Below are 19,936 nucleotides of genomic sequence, written 5' to 3' on the forward strand. Positions count from 1 at the left end.
ATACAGATTGATTTATTCTATTGTAGCTATCTTATTCTATTTGGTGTATGTATATATAAATATCCCTTTTATCAAATATACCACCTGTGGGCAGTCCCTCTCCATGGTAACGGATTGGCTCAGGGCATTTAATTGGCCCCCGCGGATCCCAGAGTTGTACTAATACCGTTTGTCCGTTCTTTATGCCTGATGAAGGTCTGACAACCGAAACATTGCACAATAAAATCTAAACTCAAGTGAATAGTGTGCTGGATTCAGTTTCTCTACTTTTTAAGAGCATTCTCATGACATTTAAATGCAGGGCCAGTTAATAGTTGTGAAAACACTGAATTATTCACTCTCGCAGGCCAAAAATGCATGCTCTATTGTTGATTATGCCTCTTCTCAGGGCTGTGCGCCTCATGCACAAACTTAATGACATTTCCCTCTCACTCATTTTGTTGCACTGATAAGGCCACTCTACTGCATCTCAATTATTTTTGATTGTTTTTCTGATTGACAGCATTGTGCCACAAAGCTTCAACTTGACTACTGGATATGTAATCAGCTAGACTAGTAAGAGTAAACAATGACATGTGCATGAGTGTTCACTCAGGGCCTTTTAAACACTTTACCCCTGTGTACTCTCTGCTGCCCCATCTGGCAGAGTCAGGTTAGTCAAGATGGAAAGCCAGCTGAATGTCTGAAAAAAGCCTTTTAAGACCCAAGTCTGATTCTACAAATGGCTTGTTGATAATAGTTCTCACACTTCTTCATATCGAGGACCTCTAAAATGTTATATATATTCACACACACGGTATATATAGGCCCACACCGCTCAATAGCAGACATACACTTGCAGCACTGCTACTTTTGAATAGCCAGTGCTAAAATGACAGATTCTTTCCCCTTTTTTAATTGGTTAACTTAATGTTTCTTTTTTTTAACTACTTTGTCAGTAAGCCATTTGATGGGTGCAAAATCACCAATTTTTACACTAAAAAGATACACATTTTGTGAATTGCATTTAAAAGAGAGACTTGGGTGGAAGTGCCAAGAAACCCCAGTTATAACAATCCATGCATGCTCTCGCACTGGCTTAACCTTAGGTAGCCATGGGAAAGGCTATTCTGGTTGCGACAGCGCTTCAAACAATTAATTGCATTACGAAAACAAAAAAAACTATTAAAGAACGCACAAGAGGATAAGATTGTCAAGATTTATTTCAGTCATGGTTTCAAATAATTTCACATCCATGGGAAATGGTCTTCAAAAACTCCTGAACAGTAAGCTGCACTCATATTGGATGCAACAATATCACTCTAGTGCCAATTTTCTTGTGCAACATTAATTTGCTCTATAGCAGGGCAATAGCTTTGCAAATGCCCCAGATCACATGTTATGGAATATCAAGGAAGATGAAAAAGTCAGAAGAGCTTGAGCCTAAATTAAGCTCAATTTATTAATTTCAAGGTGTCATCAAAAGTAATGGGACTCTTGTGAAGAGTGTTACAAATTGAATTATACACCCGAGTTACAGACCTGCAAACAGCCTAATAGTTCACTTGGTAACCATCTATAAATCAGCTGGAGACTACAGAACCCCCTTGGGAACCACTGGTCTCTATAAAGCACAATTTGCACTTGATAGGGACTTTCAAACTGTGTTCTCCACCAACTTCACACAGGCCACGTCTTTGTCTTCTACATGCTGGTCCAAGCTCCCGACCCCTGATGGAAAACAGAACATAGTTCAGCTACAAAAAAACCTCCCTTATCAAAATATTACAGACAGGTTCTCATGTCAGTTTGGAAAAGTTTACTTCATTATTTATCAGAAGTCTAACGCTTAGTAACATCATTCAAAAAGTGAAAATTCAACAAGTTTATAAATGTTAATGCACACATACATACATGGCTTCCATACAGCTGCACTGACAGTCCCAGCTTTTGACCAAGCAAGGCTCAAACATAATCACCATCTCCTGAGGGGGAATTAAGGGAAACAAAAATACAAAAGACGTTTTGCCAATAGTTCAGGTACCAAAACATCTTTCAATAATAAACATACTGCAACTTACATTTATAGGTTCTCGTCAGTTTGGAAAAGTTTACCTCATGTTTTATCAGAAGTCTAACGCAAAGTATCATCATTCAAAAACCACAAACTACAGTGACATTTCAACCACTTCATATACAAACGTTAGTTACTACACATACGTGAATATCTTTCCGTACAGCTGACACACGGCACTGTATGGCACCAGCAGCATCACCATCTCCAAATACAGCTGAGGAGGAATACAAAAAATGTTTCACTAATAGTTCAGTTGCAAAACATCCCTTTCAACAACAGGCTCATAGTTATAGGTTCTCACGTCAGTTTGGAAAAGTTGACATCATGTTTTATTAAGTCTAACGCGCTTGTATCATCATTCATTCAAACCCAAAAACTATGGATATTAACAGTTTATAAAATGTTAATGCACATACATACATGGCTTCCGTACAGCTGGACTGACAGTCCCAGCTTTTGACCAAGCATGGCTCAAACATAAATCACCATCTCCTGAGGGGGAATTAAGGGAAACAAAAATACAAAGACGTTTTGACAAATTCAGGTACCAAAACATCTTTCAATAATAAACATACTGCAACTTACATTTATAGGTTCTCGTCAGTTTGGAAAAGTTGACCTCATGTTTTATCAGAAGTCTAACGCAAAGTATCATCATTCAAAAACCACAAACTACAGTGACATTTCAACCACTTCATATATAAACCTTAGTTACTACACATACGTGAATATTTTGTACAGCCGACACATGGCACCAGCAGAATCACCATCACCATCTCCAAATAAACCTGAGGAATACAAAAAAATGTTTCACCAATAGTTCACTTGCCAAAACATCCCTTTCAACAACAGGCTCATAGTTATAGGTTCTCACGTCAGTTTGGAAAAGTTGACATCATGGTTTATTAAGTCTAACGCGCTTGTATCATCATTCATTCAAACCCGAAAACTATGGATATTAACATTTCAACAAGCACTTTCTTCTTGCACACTTACATGAAGGTAGAAGACACCAGAGGGCCCTCCATCCATCCGCAGAAGCACATGGTTGCAGTCAGAGGCCTGGCTCGTCTTGAAACAGCCACTCTGCCCCAAGGGCACACAACTGTCTTAACCTGAAAAACAAGATAGTCACATTTACAAAAGTTACATACATATGCAATAATGTTAAGTTTTAAACGGTTGTGCCAAGCCAGTTAAGGGAAAGCTTACGGCTACACACCATCTGGTCGTGTTAGCATGATGCTAACCGCGTTAGCTTGACAAGTCACATGGTGGTTGTGGACTGCAGTTCTTCCATCATCTGTCGTGGTTAAGAGTTCGTCCATGAATCTTCAGTGCACACGAACACGGGCCACCGGTCCTCCTAAACCACGCCACTGGCGACATAAATAAATGTCGAGGACAGAACAAATTTAAACAGACAAATATCAACATTAATCTTCTTTCTACGGCTAACATATGTCAACTGCCAAGGGAATCCCATGCTGCTTTCTCCTGGAAGCACCATAAGAGAATGTTACCCGGAAGTTATAAGTGGTATTTATACCATTATACATTTGGGAAAAAATAACAGACCTACAAGCTATCGACGCGTCGCTTTCGCGTCGCGTCGATAGCTTGTATATCTGCTCTTTACGGCGACACCGCCTCCAGACGTTCCCGTTGGCTCGTGCCGGAACCCCGGCGCTTCGCTCCCATTGGCTCGTATGGATAGCGTACTTCACCCCCGTTGACTGGGACGGGTCACGTGCTCTGGCCCGCCGCTCGGATTGGGCGAGCGCTTCGAAAATCGGTCCCACCCCTCCTCCAGAGCTCCTCCTTCCCAGTCCGGACAGACAGTATTATTTTTCATCACTACAGGAAGGAAAAGAAAAACAGAACTACAAGAAAGAACATCTGACTACCAGTACGACACGTTAAAGAGCTAAAACAAACCAGGGGGAAAAGTCTAAAAATGAACGCCTTTGTATTTTTCAGAGCTTCGTATTGGTATCTCTCTCTGCGCTGCAGTTTTTCCTAATGTAGCTAACGGTTAGCTTTTTTTTTTTTTTTTTTTTAACCGTCCGTCCGAACCCTTCCCCCGAGCGGTCTCCTCCACCGCCACCGGTCTGTGTCTCCCACCCCACCCCGGCTTAAGACGTCCACACCATGGACTGGAGGACGCGGAGCAGCCGGGCCCTCGCATGCTGCGTCCTGGCTCTGCTTTGCTGTGCCACCACCGGTCCCTCACGGATGGTAAGAGAGAGACTGGAGTCTATACACAGTAATTATACGAATATAACTGCGATGGTTTCTTTCATCATGCTATCTTCTTCTGTCTGTACCACACACACACCACGTAGGCTGGCAGCAGCAGCCTCTCTCGTGGTTAAAGTCAGATGTGGTATAAAGGCTAATCTGCAGCTCTCAGATCAGATTATCCATTGTGTGTAAACCCACTTTTAAAGGTCTCAGGGGGTCTTCGGCTACCTGCTTAAGTTGCTTGGCCCTGGGGGTCGTCTCGTCTGTCTGCCTGTGGATTACTGCGGGGAAAACTAGTGCACAAACTAGATGCTAGAGAGAGAGAGAGAGCTCTGTTACAATGTTGTACCCCCCTCCAACTGTATATACTTTCCCCATTTTCAACTGTTTTCTTATTATATTGTGACACTTACTTTGTCAATACAGTAAGATGGTACAATGTCTTGAATCAAGACTATCATATATACATTTAATTGAGTCTGACTTCAGACTCGACAAAATACAGTACATCTATGATAGTCTTGACGCTTGACCAAGGATGGGCAGGAGGTAGCTCTGATCCATAGCTCTAATGTGTCGCAACGCATTCGAGCTATGGACCAGAGCTAGGCAGGCAACAAGAGAGACAGGCAGATAGATGTGTTCTTTTATCAAGTTATTCAGGAGGGTTGCTGGTATTCCAGACAGCATGGATGGTTATAGCATGTATTTTGACAATGATCCCTGGAGTTTACACAGGGGCTGCAACAGATGATTAAATCCAAGCTGGTGGTATCAAGCAGCATAGCAATTTTAGATGCCCACAGTGAACCTCGTCTTATCAGTGACAGTATGTGCCTAGCTTTAATGTGTCCCCATAAGAGGCAGCACAGGAGGACGTCGGCAACGGAATTCAATATCATGCCATGACGAATACAAATAGTTGGACCTGTTTGTCACCAATTCCATCCATGTGTTGAGAGAGAGAGAGAGAGAGAGAGAGAGAGAGAGAGAGACTGTTTTGCTCCAGCACATTTGTGTGTGCTTGCATTATCTTATCACAGAACTACTAGATTAGGTTGTATGTGTGGCTTGTTGGACTAGTGGTGCATACACGTGACAGACCTGTCTTTGAACTAAAGTGATTGTGAATGTGTAGTTGACAACAGGGGTGGTGGCTGAAATGGCTGCACGGGTCTCCATAGAATAACAACATCATGCAGTATCACACACGCGTTGGGCCAACGACGTGCGTCTCGTCATGGCAAATATTGGCGAGTTGCTGTATAAATGTGCCGCGCCATTATATCTATATCTCACTATCTGCTCGGTTGACATGAAGGCAATCAAAGTGTCCCTGTGGTCAGTGTCTGATGGTTCGAATGCATTCAGTCGAGCACTGGCAAACTGAGAATGAGAAACTGAGAATGAGAAACTCCAATCGTAAAGGTTTATTTCAGACCAATTGTGGACCTGCATGACGTTGCTTGCATTTGTCACATACTTGGAGGTAGAACAGTGCAGTGCAATGTTTTCATCACTTTATTTTTCATTTGAATGTGTGGTTAGCCAAACCCACAGAGATCTTATCAGAAAATAAACTTTCTGGTTGGTTGTACGTAACCTTGTTTGTTCCTGTGCTACTTTATGCCTGCACACATCTGAGCATGTTCAAAGCATGTTCAGAGGATGTTTTCGTGCTTGTAGAGTACCGGGGAGGTGTAATGGCCCTGGGAGGAACCTGGCCATTAGTTTGTAAACTTTCCAGGAGATGTGAAGAAATTAATCACAGCTATAGGTTACCCTGGTGAAAAGAAGGTATACACCGGTAAAAAAAAAATCAATCAGTCAATAAGTCTGTTTGATTGATTTATTAACAGTTTGCAGAATTACAGTACATTTTAAAGTACAACTCAATACAAAAACTGTTAACTGAGTGGAAGGCACCATAAAGCATTGCACTTGTTTACAATAGGGCCCACCATTTTCAATTCATCAAAACATTTAGAGACGCACGAATATACTCAACTATATAGTCAAAACAGGAAATCATCTTAGAGGAGGTAAAAAGGGAAAATAAACATATACAGTGAGGGGGGGGGGAAAGGTGTGGGCGAAGGGATTCAGATTTTACGGGGGCCAGGTTTGAATTGCAGCCGTCTGTAGATGCCCTTTGAGAGTCGTTTTGAAGGAGTCAAGGGATTCACAATTTCTTGCAAACGCTTTTTCATTTACCTTCCCTATTGTATGTTTTATACATTATTCACATGGATGAATCGCATACACACACAACAATAAAATAAACATATATCAATTCTGAAAATAATCATTTGGATCTTGCTCACGCTGACATAATGAGAGGTAGAGCCGACAGCTTTAGGGTTGGACTAACATGGGATTACGTTGTTATTATAGTGCATGTGCTTCATAAATGCTGCAGCATGTTGACAGAAGGGCCGGCCATATGCAGCCAAAAACACACGTGGTGTCTGCTTAGAAGAACTCCATCTTTGTTCCCGGCAGGTGAGCTGAGTTAAGACAGTTATAATGCCTTTTTTTTTACAGGGCAAGAACATGTTGGTAGAGCTAGGGGCTGTTTAGGAGGAAAAAATACTCCCTTGATTAGAAATTGATCATTCGTATATGATCCTCGTCGACACTATTTTAGCCTGTATACAAAGTATTGGCTTTTGCGATGTTCTATATTGTCTGAATCAGCTTTGTTTGTGTTTGTTTATGGGATAAAATAGTGTCTTTGTACAGTGAAACAACTGTCAATGTAATATTTCCAATGATCATTTTCTAATCAATGGAACATGTTTTGTATCGTCCACTGGTCCTTTGGACATCGTAACACTAACTGCACAACCCAAACCTCTTGCCAAAGTGGTCTTGCCCTTTTCAGCACAATGACATTCTAGTCAAGCCTACTTCCATTGTGATGATAAAATGAGCAGCATCATATTCGCTGGCCCTTTAAGCCACGGCCCGGTCTGGCCTCATTTCAGAGGGGAAAGGAGCTCGGGAGAAGAACCTGCCAAGAATTTGGTTTCGCCCCGTTCTGTTGTACTATTATGTAACTCGCTTACGCAATGTCTCACTTTCCCCTGTTAAAAAAAGCAGGGACCTACGTACGTACCTCTCTGTCCCTCTTCTTTGAGATAAGGTCATAAAACGACGAGAACCCCCCCCCCCCCAACACAACAAACATCCTGACAGCACAGATATGTTCAGCAAACCTGGACTGTATTCAGCCAGATCCTGAACTCAGTCCACTGACACAGAGGTTCCCCAAAATGCTCTGCGGCTGCACCCCCCCCCCCCCACACACACACACACACACACACACACATTATGAAAAGGCTTTTCGTTTTTAACTCCCCAAACACACAAAACGTTATGATGCATGAGTGCAGTGAGTCTGTGGATCTACTATTTTCAAAGATTAAGTAAAATGGATGCCCCATCGGCCATACATCCATCAAAATAAATGTATTTACTTTTTGTACTAGTCCCACTTTGAAATACTTTTCGCTAACAGATGTTGAGGGCCTTTTCTTTCTGGCTTGTGAAACCGAAAGCAAGGCAGAGGTTCAATGACTTCACAAGAACGCTGTTGTCATCCTTCTTCCAGTAAGGTTCTGTTGTGTCGTGGTGCTGCCGGTCAGGTCGCAGGCCAGCGGGAACAGCCACACGTGTCCAGTCACAGTGTTGTTGACGCAAGCAGGCGCCAGTGTCTCGGACTGTGTGAGGTTATATGAGGGGAATTTAATCTATTAAATCTATAAACATTTGAGCCCCCCTCAACTAAGTTGGATGGATAGTGTGAACTGAAACTATTAAAGATGATGTGAAAGTAACCTCAGCCAATTTGAGTTGTTTTCAGCTTTCAGTCTTTCCTGTGTGGCAGCATGGACCACAGACCCTGCATGTCCAGTTGTCCACAGGTGGGGTCATCCTTTCCCTATGTTCCCTTGGTTCTGTGTTCCCCACTTACCTTAGTGTTTTATTTTTATGTTTTATTGTTGATTATCCTATTATTATTATTAGTATTAATAAACAACAACATACAGTAACTATGGTCCAAGAGCTTTTTAAAATAGACTGACAGGCAGACTGCCAGACATACCTTTTTTATTGACATTCAGTCACCACAAAAAGTCCTGCTGGCCCTCACCCTCGGGGACACTCATTTTGCCTTGTGCTGGCCTTGTTCATGGCACTGGGCTGAGTGTGAGGGGGTCCAAGGCTGCATGGTTTCAGAGTCAGACAGAGACAGGCCCTGCCCTCCTGAGTGAGTCAGTGTGACTGACTAACTAAAGGCTGCTCTGTTTGCTCTGCATGCCATGTGCCCGAGCAGTGAGCACCGCCTGCCTGCCTGACTGCGTCTGGCCTGGCTAAACAGCCTCTGCTCCTCCTCCATCCATCCTCTCCTTTCATAAGTGGTTGAGTTGAGTGCTGCTGCTGCTAAGAATTTAAGGGCGTCTTTAGTAAATATAGATTTGCATTAAAACTCCTCCTGGAGCATGTTTCACTACAACCTCCCCTAACCCCCAACCCCCATAGGGCTCTGTCGGTGCAGGTGATAACGCTGGGATGTTGATCAATACATGACAATGCGACTTTATCAGCGGTGGCTACTGGCTATAGCTAGTCTATCTGCAGACAGACGACTGTGACATAATGGCTCTCCATCCCGGCCTTCCTTGGTCTTAAACCGTAAAGACCCCCTGAAGCCTAAGGCCCGATTTATGCTTTGTTGCCTGACCCCGAATGTATAGGCTTAATACTTAATAGTTCTCTCTTGCTCTCTCTCCCAGCCTTTTCTTCCACCGTATACTGTACATGAAAGAAACCCCCGCTGTGTTTCATTACAGTTTCAACGTCGGCTGGGGGCTATGCGTTTTTCTTTTATCCCTTTTAAACTCTTCTAAGTACAGCACACAAAGGGCTCCGACTCGAGGCTGGTTTCAAGTAGTCTACTGCTTTGGATCTTGTTGGTAAGCCGAAGAGTTCTCAAATACAGTCCCACCCGCCCCAGCTGGACCTCTGCCTGCATTATTATTCGTGCCAGAAACAAGATGAAGCCCACAGCTCAGTTGTCAAGTCCGGTATGTTGTGTTGTTGAGAGTTCCACAGTGGGTATATATATGTGCATCACCCCCACAGTGCCGTTAGCTCGGCCTCTAACCCACTCATGGCTGAGTCACGTAAGCACTAAGCAGGGCGTATTGGTCAGGGATGTGGTTGCGTCGTCCTCCACCTCATACATTACATAGATAGACATAGCATCTGTAGTATTTTTTTATATTTATTCATTTCAAATAGCCGGCTAGTGCAGAGACAGGACATCAAGGTCAGAGAGGGACACAAGACAAGCTGCTAACAATCGGCTGAGCCACCAGGGACACAACAGTCTATGTATCCGTTTGCAGTTTACCGTTATTTAATGCATGAATGAATAAATTACAAGTACGTTAATACCCTGCAAGAAAGAACATGGCGACAAAACGGGTTGACGTGACCTTTAATCTGTAGTGTCTTGTGTACGGAATGGATATCATGTTTTGGAAAACATTTTGGGTTTTGTGAAGCATTACCATTTACAGGAGATTGTGGGACTTGTTTTATTTAAAAATTAGAAACTGGTTTGGCGGGTTGTCTCTTGCAATGGACACTACTGTAATTGTGGCAAAAGTTATGGATAAATAAAGATCTGTTAGTGTTAGGCAATGAAGGCACTTGAAAGCCACACAATTCTGAGCCCTTACTTTGTTCTTGTTGTTAAGGGACAGGGATGGGCATTGCACTGTAACGAGTTTGTTGATCTGCTAGTGTGGCGATTGGTGTGGAGTGAAACAAGAGCATAGTACATTGCTGCTTCTGTCCTGCGTTGAACCCGCTGTGCAGTGCCGAGCCGAGCCGAGCCTGACCAATGTTTACTCGATCCTCCAAAGAAGTGGGAGTAGAGTAGATAGGAGAACACAGGCAACCATGTGGGCAGCTCGGCCCACACTGTTCATCTGTCTGTGCACACAGAGTGTGAAGAAGTAAAAGAAAGGACTCCTATCCGCTTTTTTTGGCCCAACGGATATTTGGAACTGCGACTGTGAGTCCGGTTCGAATGTTAAACAGAACCGATTTAGTATTTCAGGAGGCAGCAATAGTGTTGTGGTGCGCACGTGTTTAGCATCACCCCCCCCTCCTCTTTTTTTTGCACACCAATCCCATCACCGTTGGCCCTCGTTATCTCCACTTTGTTCCCACTGTTATCTTAAGCTCGTTCAAAGAGTTCATGTAGCACTACGCTACCTCACTTCAGCTAGCTAGCTCCACAAGAGCCCGCAGACTGCCCCCTCAGTCACTAGTCCTCCGCTGTACTCGGGCTCTCTCTCTCTCTCTCTCTCTCTCTCTCTCTCTCTCTCTCTCTCTCTCTCTCTCTCAAACACACGCATGCGCACGCACACAAGCATCAGGTTAACCACTAACCATGTCCGGTTAATGAATGTCCTTCTCTCTCTCTCCATTTGTTAGCATTCCTCTGGTGCTTACCACCACATCTGTCTCTATCACAGTGGACGGGTGATTACGTTAGCTAGCTGTAAGATAATAGTCCAGTATCGTCTCCAAGCAATTAACGATTTATCTTTGCTGTCTGACCTTCTTTGGCCCTTGGTTGTGGAACAACCTATACAGTTCAGACTAAAATTGGCTTTGAATGTTCCCTTGAGAAGTATCAAATCTTTCATCTTAGATGTACAGTCCAACACCTGCACTGCACTGTTTGGATATGTACTAGCCCATGTTCATGCCTATATATTTATTATTTCTGTTTATATTTTGTACATTGTGTATTTTGATTTAGTCTTTGACTAAAATATTAGCACTTTGGTGATTTGTTGTTTTTTGGTTGTATTTATTTCAGGTACTTTGAGCTGTATCATGGATGTTTTATTTGCTGTTCCATAATGTGACATTTACGATGTAGTATTGAAGTGTCATTTTATTTCTGCCTCTTGCGTGCCTCTTGCACGCCTGCCTGTTGCTAATGAATACATTTTTCCATGGTTTATGCTAATAAAAGCTCTATGTTCTACGTCGTATGCAACATGCTGAAAATAGCAGTTCTACAACCAACTCGCATCGATACAACATGGTGTGTGTGAGCTTGTACAGATCTGCTAATTATTAAAACTTTTACTCATTTTCAACAGCCGTCACTTATGATTGCCAAAATAGAGAGACGGAAATGGTTAATGTAGCATGTAGTTATACACATTTTCTGTTCTGTATTGGGATCATATCTTTTTTTTCCCCCCGCTTATCTTTTTGGGTGCTTTTCTGCCATTTATTTATATCGCGCAGTGACAGGAATCGGAGATTGCGAAGGCGGAATTTCACACCGCAAAACGTAGTGGGGGCATGGGAATCGAACCTGCTGCTCTCTGCGTTAGAGCCTATGTGACTATGCACCTTAACCACTAGGCCATCATCATCATCAGCGCCCAGTGGGTTTCTATCTTAAGTTGTGACCCTGCTGTGTTGTTGTTGTTGTTGTTGTTCTAGGGCCTGTGCAGTGCCAGCACCATCTCCCTTCCTGAAAGCCTGCTCTTTGTGTCCACGCTGGACGGGAACCTGCACGCCGTCAGCAAGAGATCGGGCTCCATCAAATGGACACTGAAAGAAGGTAAGAGGAGAAGAGGAGAGGCCAGGGGTTTGCTCTATCGAATGGACACAGTAGAGAGTAAGGTAAGAGGAGAAGCCAGGGGTTTGCTTTGCTGTTTGTTTCTCGTGCCTTTCTTGAGAGGCCCGGTGTTGCGTTCAGGTTACACTACACAAAGCACTTCTGGGGACAATGCAATGCAATCTCAGTGGATGACAATGCGATTTCACTCCTTTTTTTGGAAACTGAAGACCAATAGCAACAATGTGTATTTGGTTTGTCTTTTGTTTGCTGTGTGAGAAGGTTTGTGACTCTGCATTGTGATTCCCATGAATGTGTTCGCCGGTAGAGCCCCGCCCATGGCATATTTGTCGGGGATTCAATCCCCCCCCTTTTTTTCTTTTTGAGTTCCAGTCGACCGATTATCGATGTTTTGCTGGATTATTTTGTCCAAAAAAGAGCAGCAATATCGGAACATTTAATTCACAAGCATACAATTCAGTTATCATTTCTTTGCAGTGATTTGTTGAAGTATATTTAAACGACATAACGGCTTCTCAGTGGATATCTTTAAAAAAATAATAATAATAATTGATATTTCCTGGTGTTTTCACCATTCCTTTCCTATCGAAGCCAGCACATTAGTAATGTTTTCACTATTCCTTTCCTATCGAAGCCAGCACATTAGTAATGTTTTCACTATTCCTTTCCTATCGAAGCCAGCACATTAGTAATGTTTTCACTATTCCTTTCCTATCGAAGCCAGCACATTAGTAATGTTTTCACTATTCCTTTCCTATCGAAGCCAGCACATTAGTCATGTTTTCACTATTCCTTTCCTATCGAAGCCAGCACATTAGTCATGTTTTCACTATTCCTTTCCTATCGAAGCCAGCACATTAGTAATGTTTTCACTATTCCTTTCCTATCGAAGCCAGCACATTAGTCATGTTTTCACTATTCCTTTCCTATCGAAGCCAGCACATTAGTAATGTTTTCACTATTCCTTTCCTATCGAAGCCAGCACATTAGTCATGTTTTCACTATTCCTTTCCTATCGAAGCCAGCACATTAGTAATGTTTTCACTATTCCTTTCCTATCGAAGCCAGCACATTAGTAATGTTTTCACTATTCCTTTCCTATCGAAGTCAGCACATTAGTAATGTTTTCTCTATTCCTTTCCTATCGAAGCCAGCACATTAGTAATGTTTTCACTATTCCTTTCCTATTGAAGCCAGCACATTAGTAATGTTTTCACTATTCCTTTCCTATCGAAGCCAGCACATTAGTAATGTTTTCACTATTCCTTTCCTATTGAAGCCAGCACATTAGTAATGTTTTTACTATTCCTTTCCTATCGAAGCCAGCACATTAGTAATGTTTTCAGTTTTTCACTATTCCTTTCCTATCGAAGCCAACACATTAGTAATGTTTTCACCATTCCTTTCCTATTGAAGCCAGCACATTAGTAATGCAGTGAATTGTCCTGGCCGTCAGGCATGCTAAGTGTGTAATGATTAACAGATACTGGGGCAGAAACGGCCTCTAATCAAGGTCGTTAGTAGGCGAGGGTAAGCTCTGCCGTTAACGGCGCCCATACTGCTATCTAAACATTTCTGCCTGCGTAAGCAGTGGGTGTCGTTGACACTTTACATTAGCCCCCTCGTATGCATGGGCCACACTATACGTTAATTGGCGTCAATTACATGTAATATGCTAATTACATTGAGTCATTTCAGTGTGCAGACGGTTATTGGACGTTTTTAAGCCTATACATTATCCATGTGGGTCTTCAACGTTGTAGCTTTTGAAACCCTAGTTTTTAAGGAACACCCTTCCAGCACATCAATACACATAAAAGGCCCGAAACGGCTGCTTCCTATGGCTTCCACATGCTGTGTTTCGCAGCAACGGCTACTGAATATGGACCTGAACAGTTCTGGGTCAACGCTCCACATGCATGTGGCGGTGTGCTCCACTCCGGCACACATAGCATGCATACATATAGTTACATAGACCCTGCACAGTATGGTCCGGTATCTCTAACCCTAACCTCCCACGGGGCAACCCTTAAAGCACCCCTCAGTTCACCAACCTTAATCCAGTCGGACCAATGCTATGTCTAACCAGAGTATGCCTCCCGGCCGGGGTAAGAACACGCCTGCTTCTTTGTCCCAGTGGCTCCCAAACTTTTGTTGGAAATATTTTTTTAATGGAGGAAATTAATAATAATAATAATAACCCACTCATAACTCATAATAAAACAAATAGTCAGCCTACACTTTGGGAACCACTGATCTAGCTAATACAGGCCCAGCCCTGCAGAGTCAGAACCCACCCCCTCTTCCTGCCTGCCTGCCACAACCCATCGCCTCCTCACACTGATATTTTCGGAAAATTCTTTTTTCGGTGCAACTTGGGAAAGCGATCGTGCTAACAACAAGCAATTGCTCCTCTCTGAGTAGCCATATTATAATGAATGTTGATGCTCCATGACACAACAGTCATCGACACTCTGTGGTAATCCCCCCCCCCCCCCACACACACACACACACACACACACACACACACATACATACATACACAACCACGGTTGACCCCCCTAGGCACAACACCATCTGGTCCCCACCCTGTGAGTTCACACCACAGGGAGGAGGGGGGTATGTGTTTGTTTGTGTGTGCGCGCGTGCGTGTGTGCGTGTGTGTGCGCCTGTGCCTTGCTGTAATGCACGTGTAGGCTGGGTAATGAAGCTGGCTGGAGTCTGGACTCTGGACACACTTCATTGAGAGTTGTTTCAAAGTCACTGTGTGTGAGCTAGTAAGATCAATTAAGTAGACAATGCTATGCTATATATTTAATCCACATTAAATGTCATGCCGATATAACAAAATGGAACCTAAATGCTACCACAGGAGAAGGCTGGGGAGGTAGAACGGGTTTGTTAGCTAACAAGCTGTTGTTCTGCAATCAGTTTGGCCGATTTTTCACTGATTATTACAATTTTATATAACGATATAAAAAAGTGTTTTGGACCTAAAAGGTTTCCACCCGACAGCAGTACTATGGGGCACAAGTGATTTTATTAGATTTTTATTATTATTTTTAAAATGATTTACCGGTACTTTTATTTAATCAGGGAAGACCATTGAGAGCATGCTCTCTTTTGCATGGACGCCCTGAGTACAATGCAATGCAATGCAATGGTTAAAATGTACACGCATGGACAAGCATACTGTGTTTTGCAATTCCAAATCCATTTCCTGTCCTCCACGGTTATATTATGACTAATACGCTGTGTCTGTCTTTGCACAACGCGGCCCTCGGCCTCGCTCTGTGTGTGTGTGTGTGTGTGTGTGTGTGTGACCAAATGAGGGTCATCTTCTGCCCTCGCTTATCAGTGGAGAAGTGGGGACAAAATATGACCCGCTATCGGGGGGGTGCATACTTAGTTTAGACTAGTCATTGACAACCTTAGACATAAGGTTGGTGAGGGGTGCGTTAAGACGACCGGATTAAGGTTGGTGAGGGGTGCGTTAATGGTTTGGAGACGGTTAAGGTTAGGTTTAGATGCGCTGCCCCGTGGGAGGTTAGCGTGAGGGTTTGAGATATGTTGTAGGACTGGTCAGACCAAACAAGTGGCGCTTCTTTCTCGCTCCACGGTCACTCCATTCAAGTTTATATTATTACTTGCACACACACAGGTGTCTGGCTGTGTCTCGCTGTTATGCTTTCCTGCTCCGCGTGAAAACAGCTCGGGTGAACTTTGTGTTGTGCAACGTTGTGAACCATCATCTGCATCCGTGTCTGTCTAGTTTGTTCTCTTGCGTCTTGCTCAACCGTGACAAGCTGCGATGTGCAGGGTTTGTGTTAATCACATCTAAATGTGTTCCTTAACTTCCTTGTTCCTCCTTCTACTCCTAGATCCAGTTCTTCAGGTCCCTACGTATGTGGCAGAGTAAGTATACTTATTGTACGCATGCACACACGGTCACGCACGCACAAACACACGCATGCGCATACACACACACACACACACACACACACACACACACACACACACACACACACACACACTGGCAAAGATCCCTGAGCACAGCATATTGTCTGTGTTTGTGTGTGTAAAGTAAACAAGCTTGAACGGTCGTCTTAGTTGGGCACACATCTCCTAATCAGACATACTTGTTTGCTAATGGTCACATGACTGCACTGGGACTTCATTCAAGCTTTGAGTGAGATTACCTGCCTAGCATGGTGTAATGACTCTTTAATTCATGCATGCCCTCTTTTACACACACACACACACACACTCACTCAGGAGGTAGAGCGGGTCGTCCAATGATCCGTGGGTCGGCGGTTCGAATCCCGGCTCCTCCTCCTGTCCACATGTCGAAGTGGACAAGACACCGAACCACACATTGCCTCCAATGTGTCGGTCGGTGCTATAGCTTGCCACCGTTGGTGCGTGAATGTGGGAAGTTGAGCCGCGTCACCTCCCAATGTATGTATGAATGAATGGACCATTGTAAAGCGCTTTGAGTGCTTATAGAAAGACCTCGCTTTCTCTCTCAATTCAATCTGTGATAAAAATCACATTTTCCATTGCCAGAGCATTATACACACATAACATAAAATGAGTCGCGGCATTACGTGCATACAGAGACGACAAGTATAAAAACTACTTTCCCTCTCTCTCTCTCTCTCTCCCCGGCAGACCGGCCTTCCTGCCCGACCCCAACGACGGTAGTCTGTACTCTCTGGGAGGGAAGAACAAAGAAGGCCTAACGGTAAGGAGAACGTGACTTTAACCCATTCTGACCTGAGATCAGATTCATACGAGGTTTCCACTGGACACACACTGGTCTGATTAACCCATTCTGACCTGAGATCAGATTCTAAAAATGTCAGTCGCTCTTCGATTTTTCAAAAAATAGCAGACCTACAAGCTCGTAGCGCGCCACTCGGTGGCGCGCTATGAGCTTGTAGATCTGCTGTTTTTCAATAGCTAAAGCATGACATGATGCTAACACCAAAATGGGTGCCCGCCCAAAATGGGTTAATATGCATGCACACACGCACACATGCACGCGCAAACGCACAGCTTAGTTTCCTCTTTCTAGAGAGGAGAGCATGTTATCTCCTCACCACAGGTACATGCAAGTCATGCACAAAGTATAGTGCATTATCATAGGTGCAACGGCCGGTGCTTTCCAGTTAAGCCTGGCTGTAGGTTTTCTGAACAGGCTGTGCAGCTACAGCTCCCTTACATGTTTTATACAGTCTGTCGTGGTAGTGGCTTTGGATTTGGATTTGATCAGAGGGTTTAATCTCCGCCATCAGCCCTTATGGACATTTCCACATATACTGGCGTTGTTGTCAGCCATTGTCCGTTGGTCGTATTGTCCGACTATTTACTAACCCTGACCTCCGTCTTAACCAGTCGTGTACGTCAGTTTCACGATGTTTTTCCTTCAGTAATTTCACTTCTCGCATTTCCTAGTCGCCTACTCACGGTATAGGCAGTATGTGGAAATGTCCATATTGACAGATAAGAACATACTGGTGATTATTGGTTGATAACATTCAAAGCGGGTGGTTGTGGTTGTCTGACGTTTGCTTCTGCTGTTCTGTGTTCTGTGTGCTCAACCAGAAACTACCGTTCACCATCCCCGAGCTGGTCCAGGCCTCTCCCTGTCGCAGTTCTGACGGAGTCCTTTACATGGGTAAGAAGACGCAACTGTCAAGTCACACCTGGACTAATTACAATCCTTTCCTCGCATCCTTTACGGTAGTTGTTGTTTGGGTTATTTGCCACGGTACATGCTTTGCACATGCATTTTAACCCATCCTAACTATTCGGAGCAGTGAGAATGTCGTTATTCCGGCACCCATGGAGTAGTTAGGCGTTATGTGTCCTGCTCAGGGACACTTCAACACACATATCACAGGACCAACTGGCGACATACACAGTCCGGCGGTCCCCGAACATCCTCTGTAAATCCAAAAGTTTCTGAGGTGCATATTTGAATGCATAGAGAGGCCGTCTGGGAAACAGAAGGGTCCCCGATTCGCGTCCCGGTTCTGGCTAATGTGTACAAGGTGTCCACGAGCAAGACACGTAACCCCTACCTCACTACCATCTGAACAGCTGGGTTGAAACTGGATTGCCCAGGGACTAGCGAAGGTCTCCCTTGCTTAAAGTGACCACATTGATTTGTGCCACTGAAATGTGTTCCCATGGAAACGCTTTTCATCACCCACCACAAGCAGGTGTGCTTCCAGTCTGTCTCTCCTCCTAAACGGTTGAAATAAGTGCGTTTAAAGTTTATATTGCGCTTGCCTTTAAACATATTTCAGCCAAAGTGATTTACAGGAAAGGGGGGGGAACACATTAAGAATGAAATATATGTACAATGACGGTCAAGGTTTATCAGCAGCAGAACTGGAAGTGTGCGCCTAATGAAAAGGGAAAGCAAGGTTGCTTGGTTGGAGGATGTCAGGTTCAGCAGGGATAAGCCCAAACCACACCAAAGGGTCGGGTCGGGGCCATTGGTGTGGTTTACCTTAAAAACTATTGTCCCTACCCGGCCCGTTGGTGTGATTAGACATCGTTAGACACTATCTGGTCAGAGGAACAAACGCCGTTACTCTGCATTTCCATTTTACTACACGTTGTGGTCGTAGTGAGCGTTGAATTTGCAACGGTCCGCGCAGACAAAGCTAATCTCTCGCGACCGCACGGTTCCCATTGTTTCGAAGGGAAGCGGGTACCATTTGCTTCCTCCGCTTTCTACTGTAGTGTATATCACTCTGGCTATTTTGCATTCACTTAACTGAAGCCTCCCGCTGGCACAAACCATCATCTCTCATTTTATGGATTTAATGGTCGTTCTTGACAACTGGATGTCAGCTGTGGTTTGCGAGAGACAAAACAACAAAACTGTCCATCTAAAAGCCTGATTCATGCTTTGGTGGCAAAGTGTCTTGCAACAAAATTAACAACGGAAGTTGGATTATTACCCTTTTAGCTCAAGATAAACACAACATACACTTGTGTTTGATATAAACCACAGAAAGGGCCACGCAATATATTGTTACTGTTGGGAAGAAACCTCACGTCTATATGTCCTTTTTTCTTTGTATGTTTTTTACTTTTTTAAAACTTTTTTTTAATTAATGTCCTATTTCGTCATATACAAGAGTGTCTCAACAAGTAGTGAAACTAGCAGATCTACAAGCTCATGTGTCGCAAAACAAAAAAACATTTTGTGAACATTTTTGAATAGTCTTTGAAGCATTTTAACAACACAGATCTGTTCCGGGCGTCCCTGCCACAACATGTTTGTAGGATCGGTGGGGTTCGTTGACAAATGCATGCAAACGGATCCTTGACACGGACACGTTTGAGAACCACTGATTTAAACAACATTAGGAAGCACGTCCAAATAAGCAACTATACACTACAAGCCCATATTTTGAAGCAACTTTACAAAAAACAAACAGACAATAAAAAAACAAGCCCAGCATCGATTATAATAACAAGCACGCCTGGCAGCACTATAGTTTTGTGTTCTGTATTTCACTGCCACTCCCTCCCTGCGCCACCAACAGAATGGAGGGACATTGATGCTGATCAAAAGAGCAACCGTGGGTGTGGTGCTAAAATGCCCTGCTAATTACATCGAATGACTGAAGTGACATTGGAATGACTGAAATGCGTTGTGCTGCTTTAGTCAGTGAAACACTTTTGTCTGTGTTGTCCCCCCACGCCATTGTGGGCAAGTTGTGGGGGGGGGGGGGGGGGGGGGGGGGGGGGGGGGGGGGGGCGACGACGACAACTGAAACATATTTGTGCCCTTGATAATGTATTTTGTATAAATGTGGACTCAAATAAAGGATTTAAATGTGTGTGTGTGTGTGTGTGTGTGTGTGTGTGTGTGTGTGTGTGTGTGTGTGTTTGTAGGTAAGAAGCAGGACCTGTGGTACGTGGTAGAC

The 19,936-nt window shown here is 43.8% G+C and overlaps 2 protein-coding genes across 4 annotated transcripts in view; one reads left to right on the forward strand and one right to left on the reverse strand.

Moving 5' to 3' along the window:
* Positions 1–1,184: 1,184 nt before the first annotated feature.
* LOC308324084 (uncharacterized protein) lies at positions 1,185–3,548 on the reverse strand. Of its 3 annotated transcripts, none has more exons than XM_080775998.1 (7): positions 3,279–3,548; positions 3,053–3,171; positions 2,781–2,844; positions 2,477–2,548; positions 2,200–2,270; positions 1,894–1,964; positions 1,185–1,710 (listed from the first exon to the last, which is right to left on the reverse strand). In XM_080775998.1, the coding sequence occupies exons 2-7, from the start codon at positions 3,086–3,088 to the stop codon at positions 1,563–1,565; spliced, it is 462 nt and encodes a 153-aa protein (XP_080632124.1). In that variant the 5' UTR covers positions 3,089–3,171; positions 3,279–3,548; the 3' UTR covers positions 1,185–1,562. The 3 variants fall into 3 exon arrangements, 2 of the variants coding, with proteins under 2 accessions (XP_080632124.1, XP_080632125.1); XM_080775999.1 differs by having other exon boundaries at positions 1,890–1,964; XR_013964877.1 differs by lacking the exons at positions 2,200–2,270; positions 2,477–2,548 and having other exon boundaries at positions 2,763–2,844.
* A 352-nt stretch (positions 3,549–3,900) lies between these two features.
* Positions 3,901–19,936, forward strand: part of ern1 (endoplasmic reticulum to nucleus signaling 1) — a 39,650-nt gene continuing 23,614 nt past the window's right edge. The window contains 6 exon segments of the mRNA XM_080775192.1: positions 3,901–4,294; positions 11,846–11,966; positions 15,866–15,899; positions 16,656–16,728; positions 17,592–17,664; positions 19,905–19,935. Coding sequence (XP_080631318.1) covers positions 4,208–4,294; positions 11,846–11,966; positions 15,866–15,899; positions 16,656–16,728; positions 17,592–17,664; positions 19,905–19,935 — 419 coding nt within the window. The 5' untranslated portion in view covers positions 3,901–4,207.

The sequence above is a fragment of the Protomyctophum bolini genome (genome assembly GCF_963924005.1).
Source record: "Protomyctophum bolini genome assembly, chromosome: 11".
Lineage (NCBI taxonomy): Eukaryota > Metazoa > Chordata > Actinopteri > Myctophiformes > Myctophidae > Protomyctophum > Protomyctophum bolini.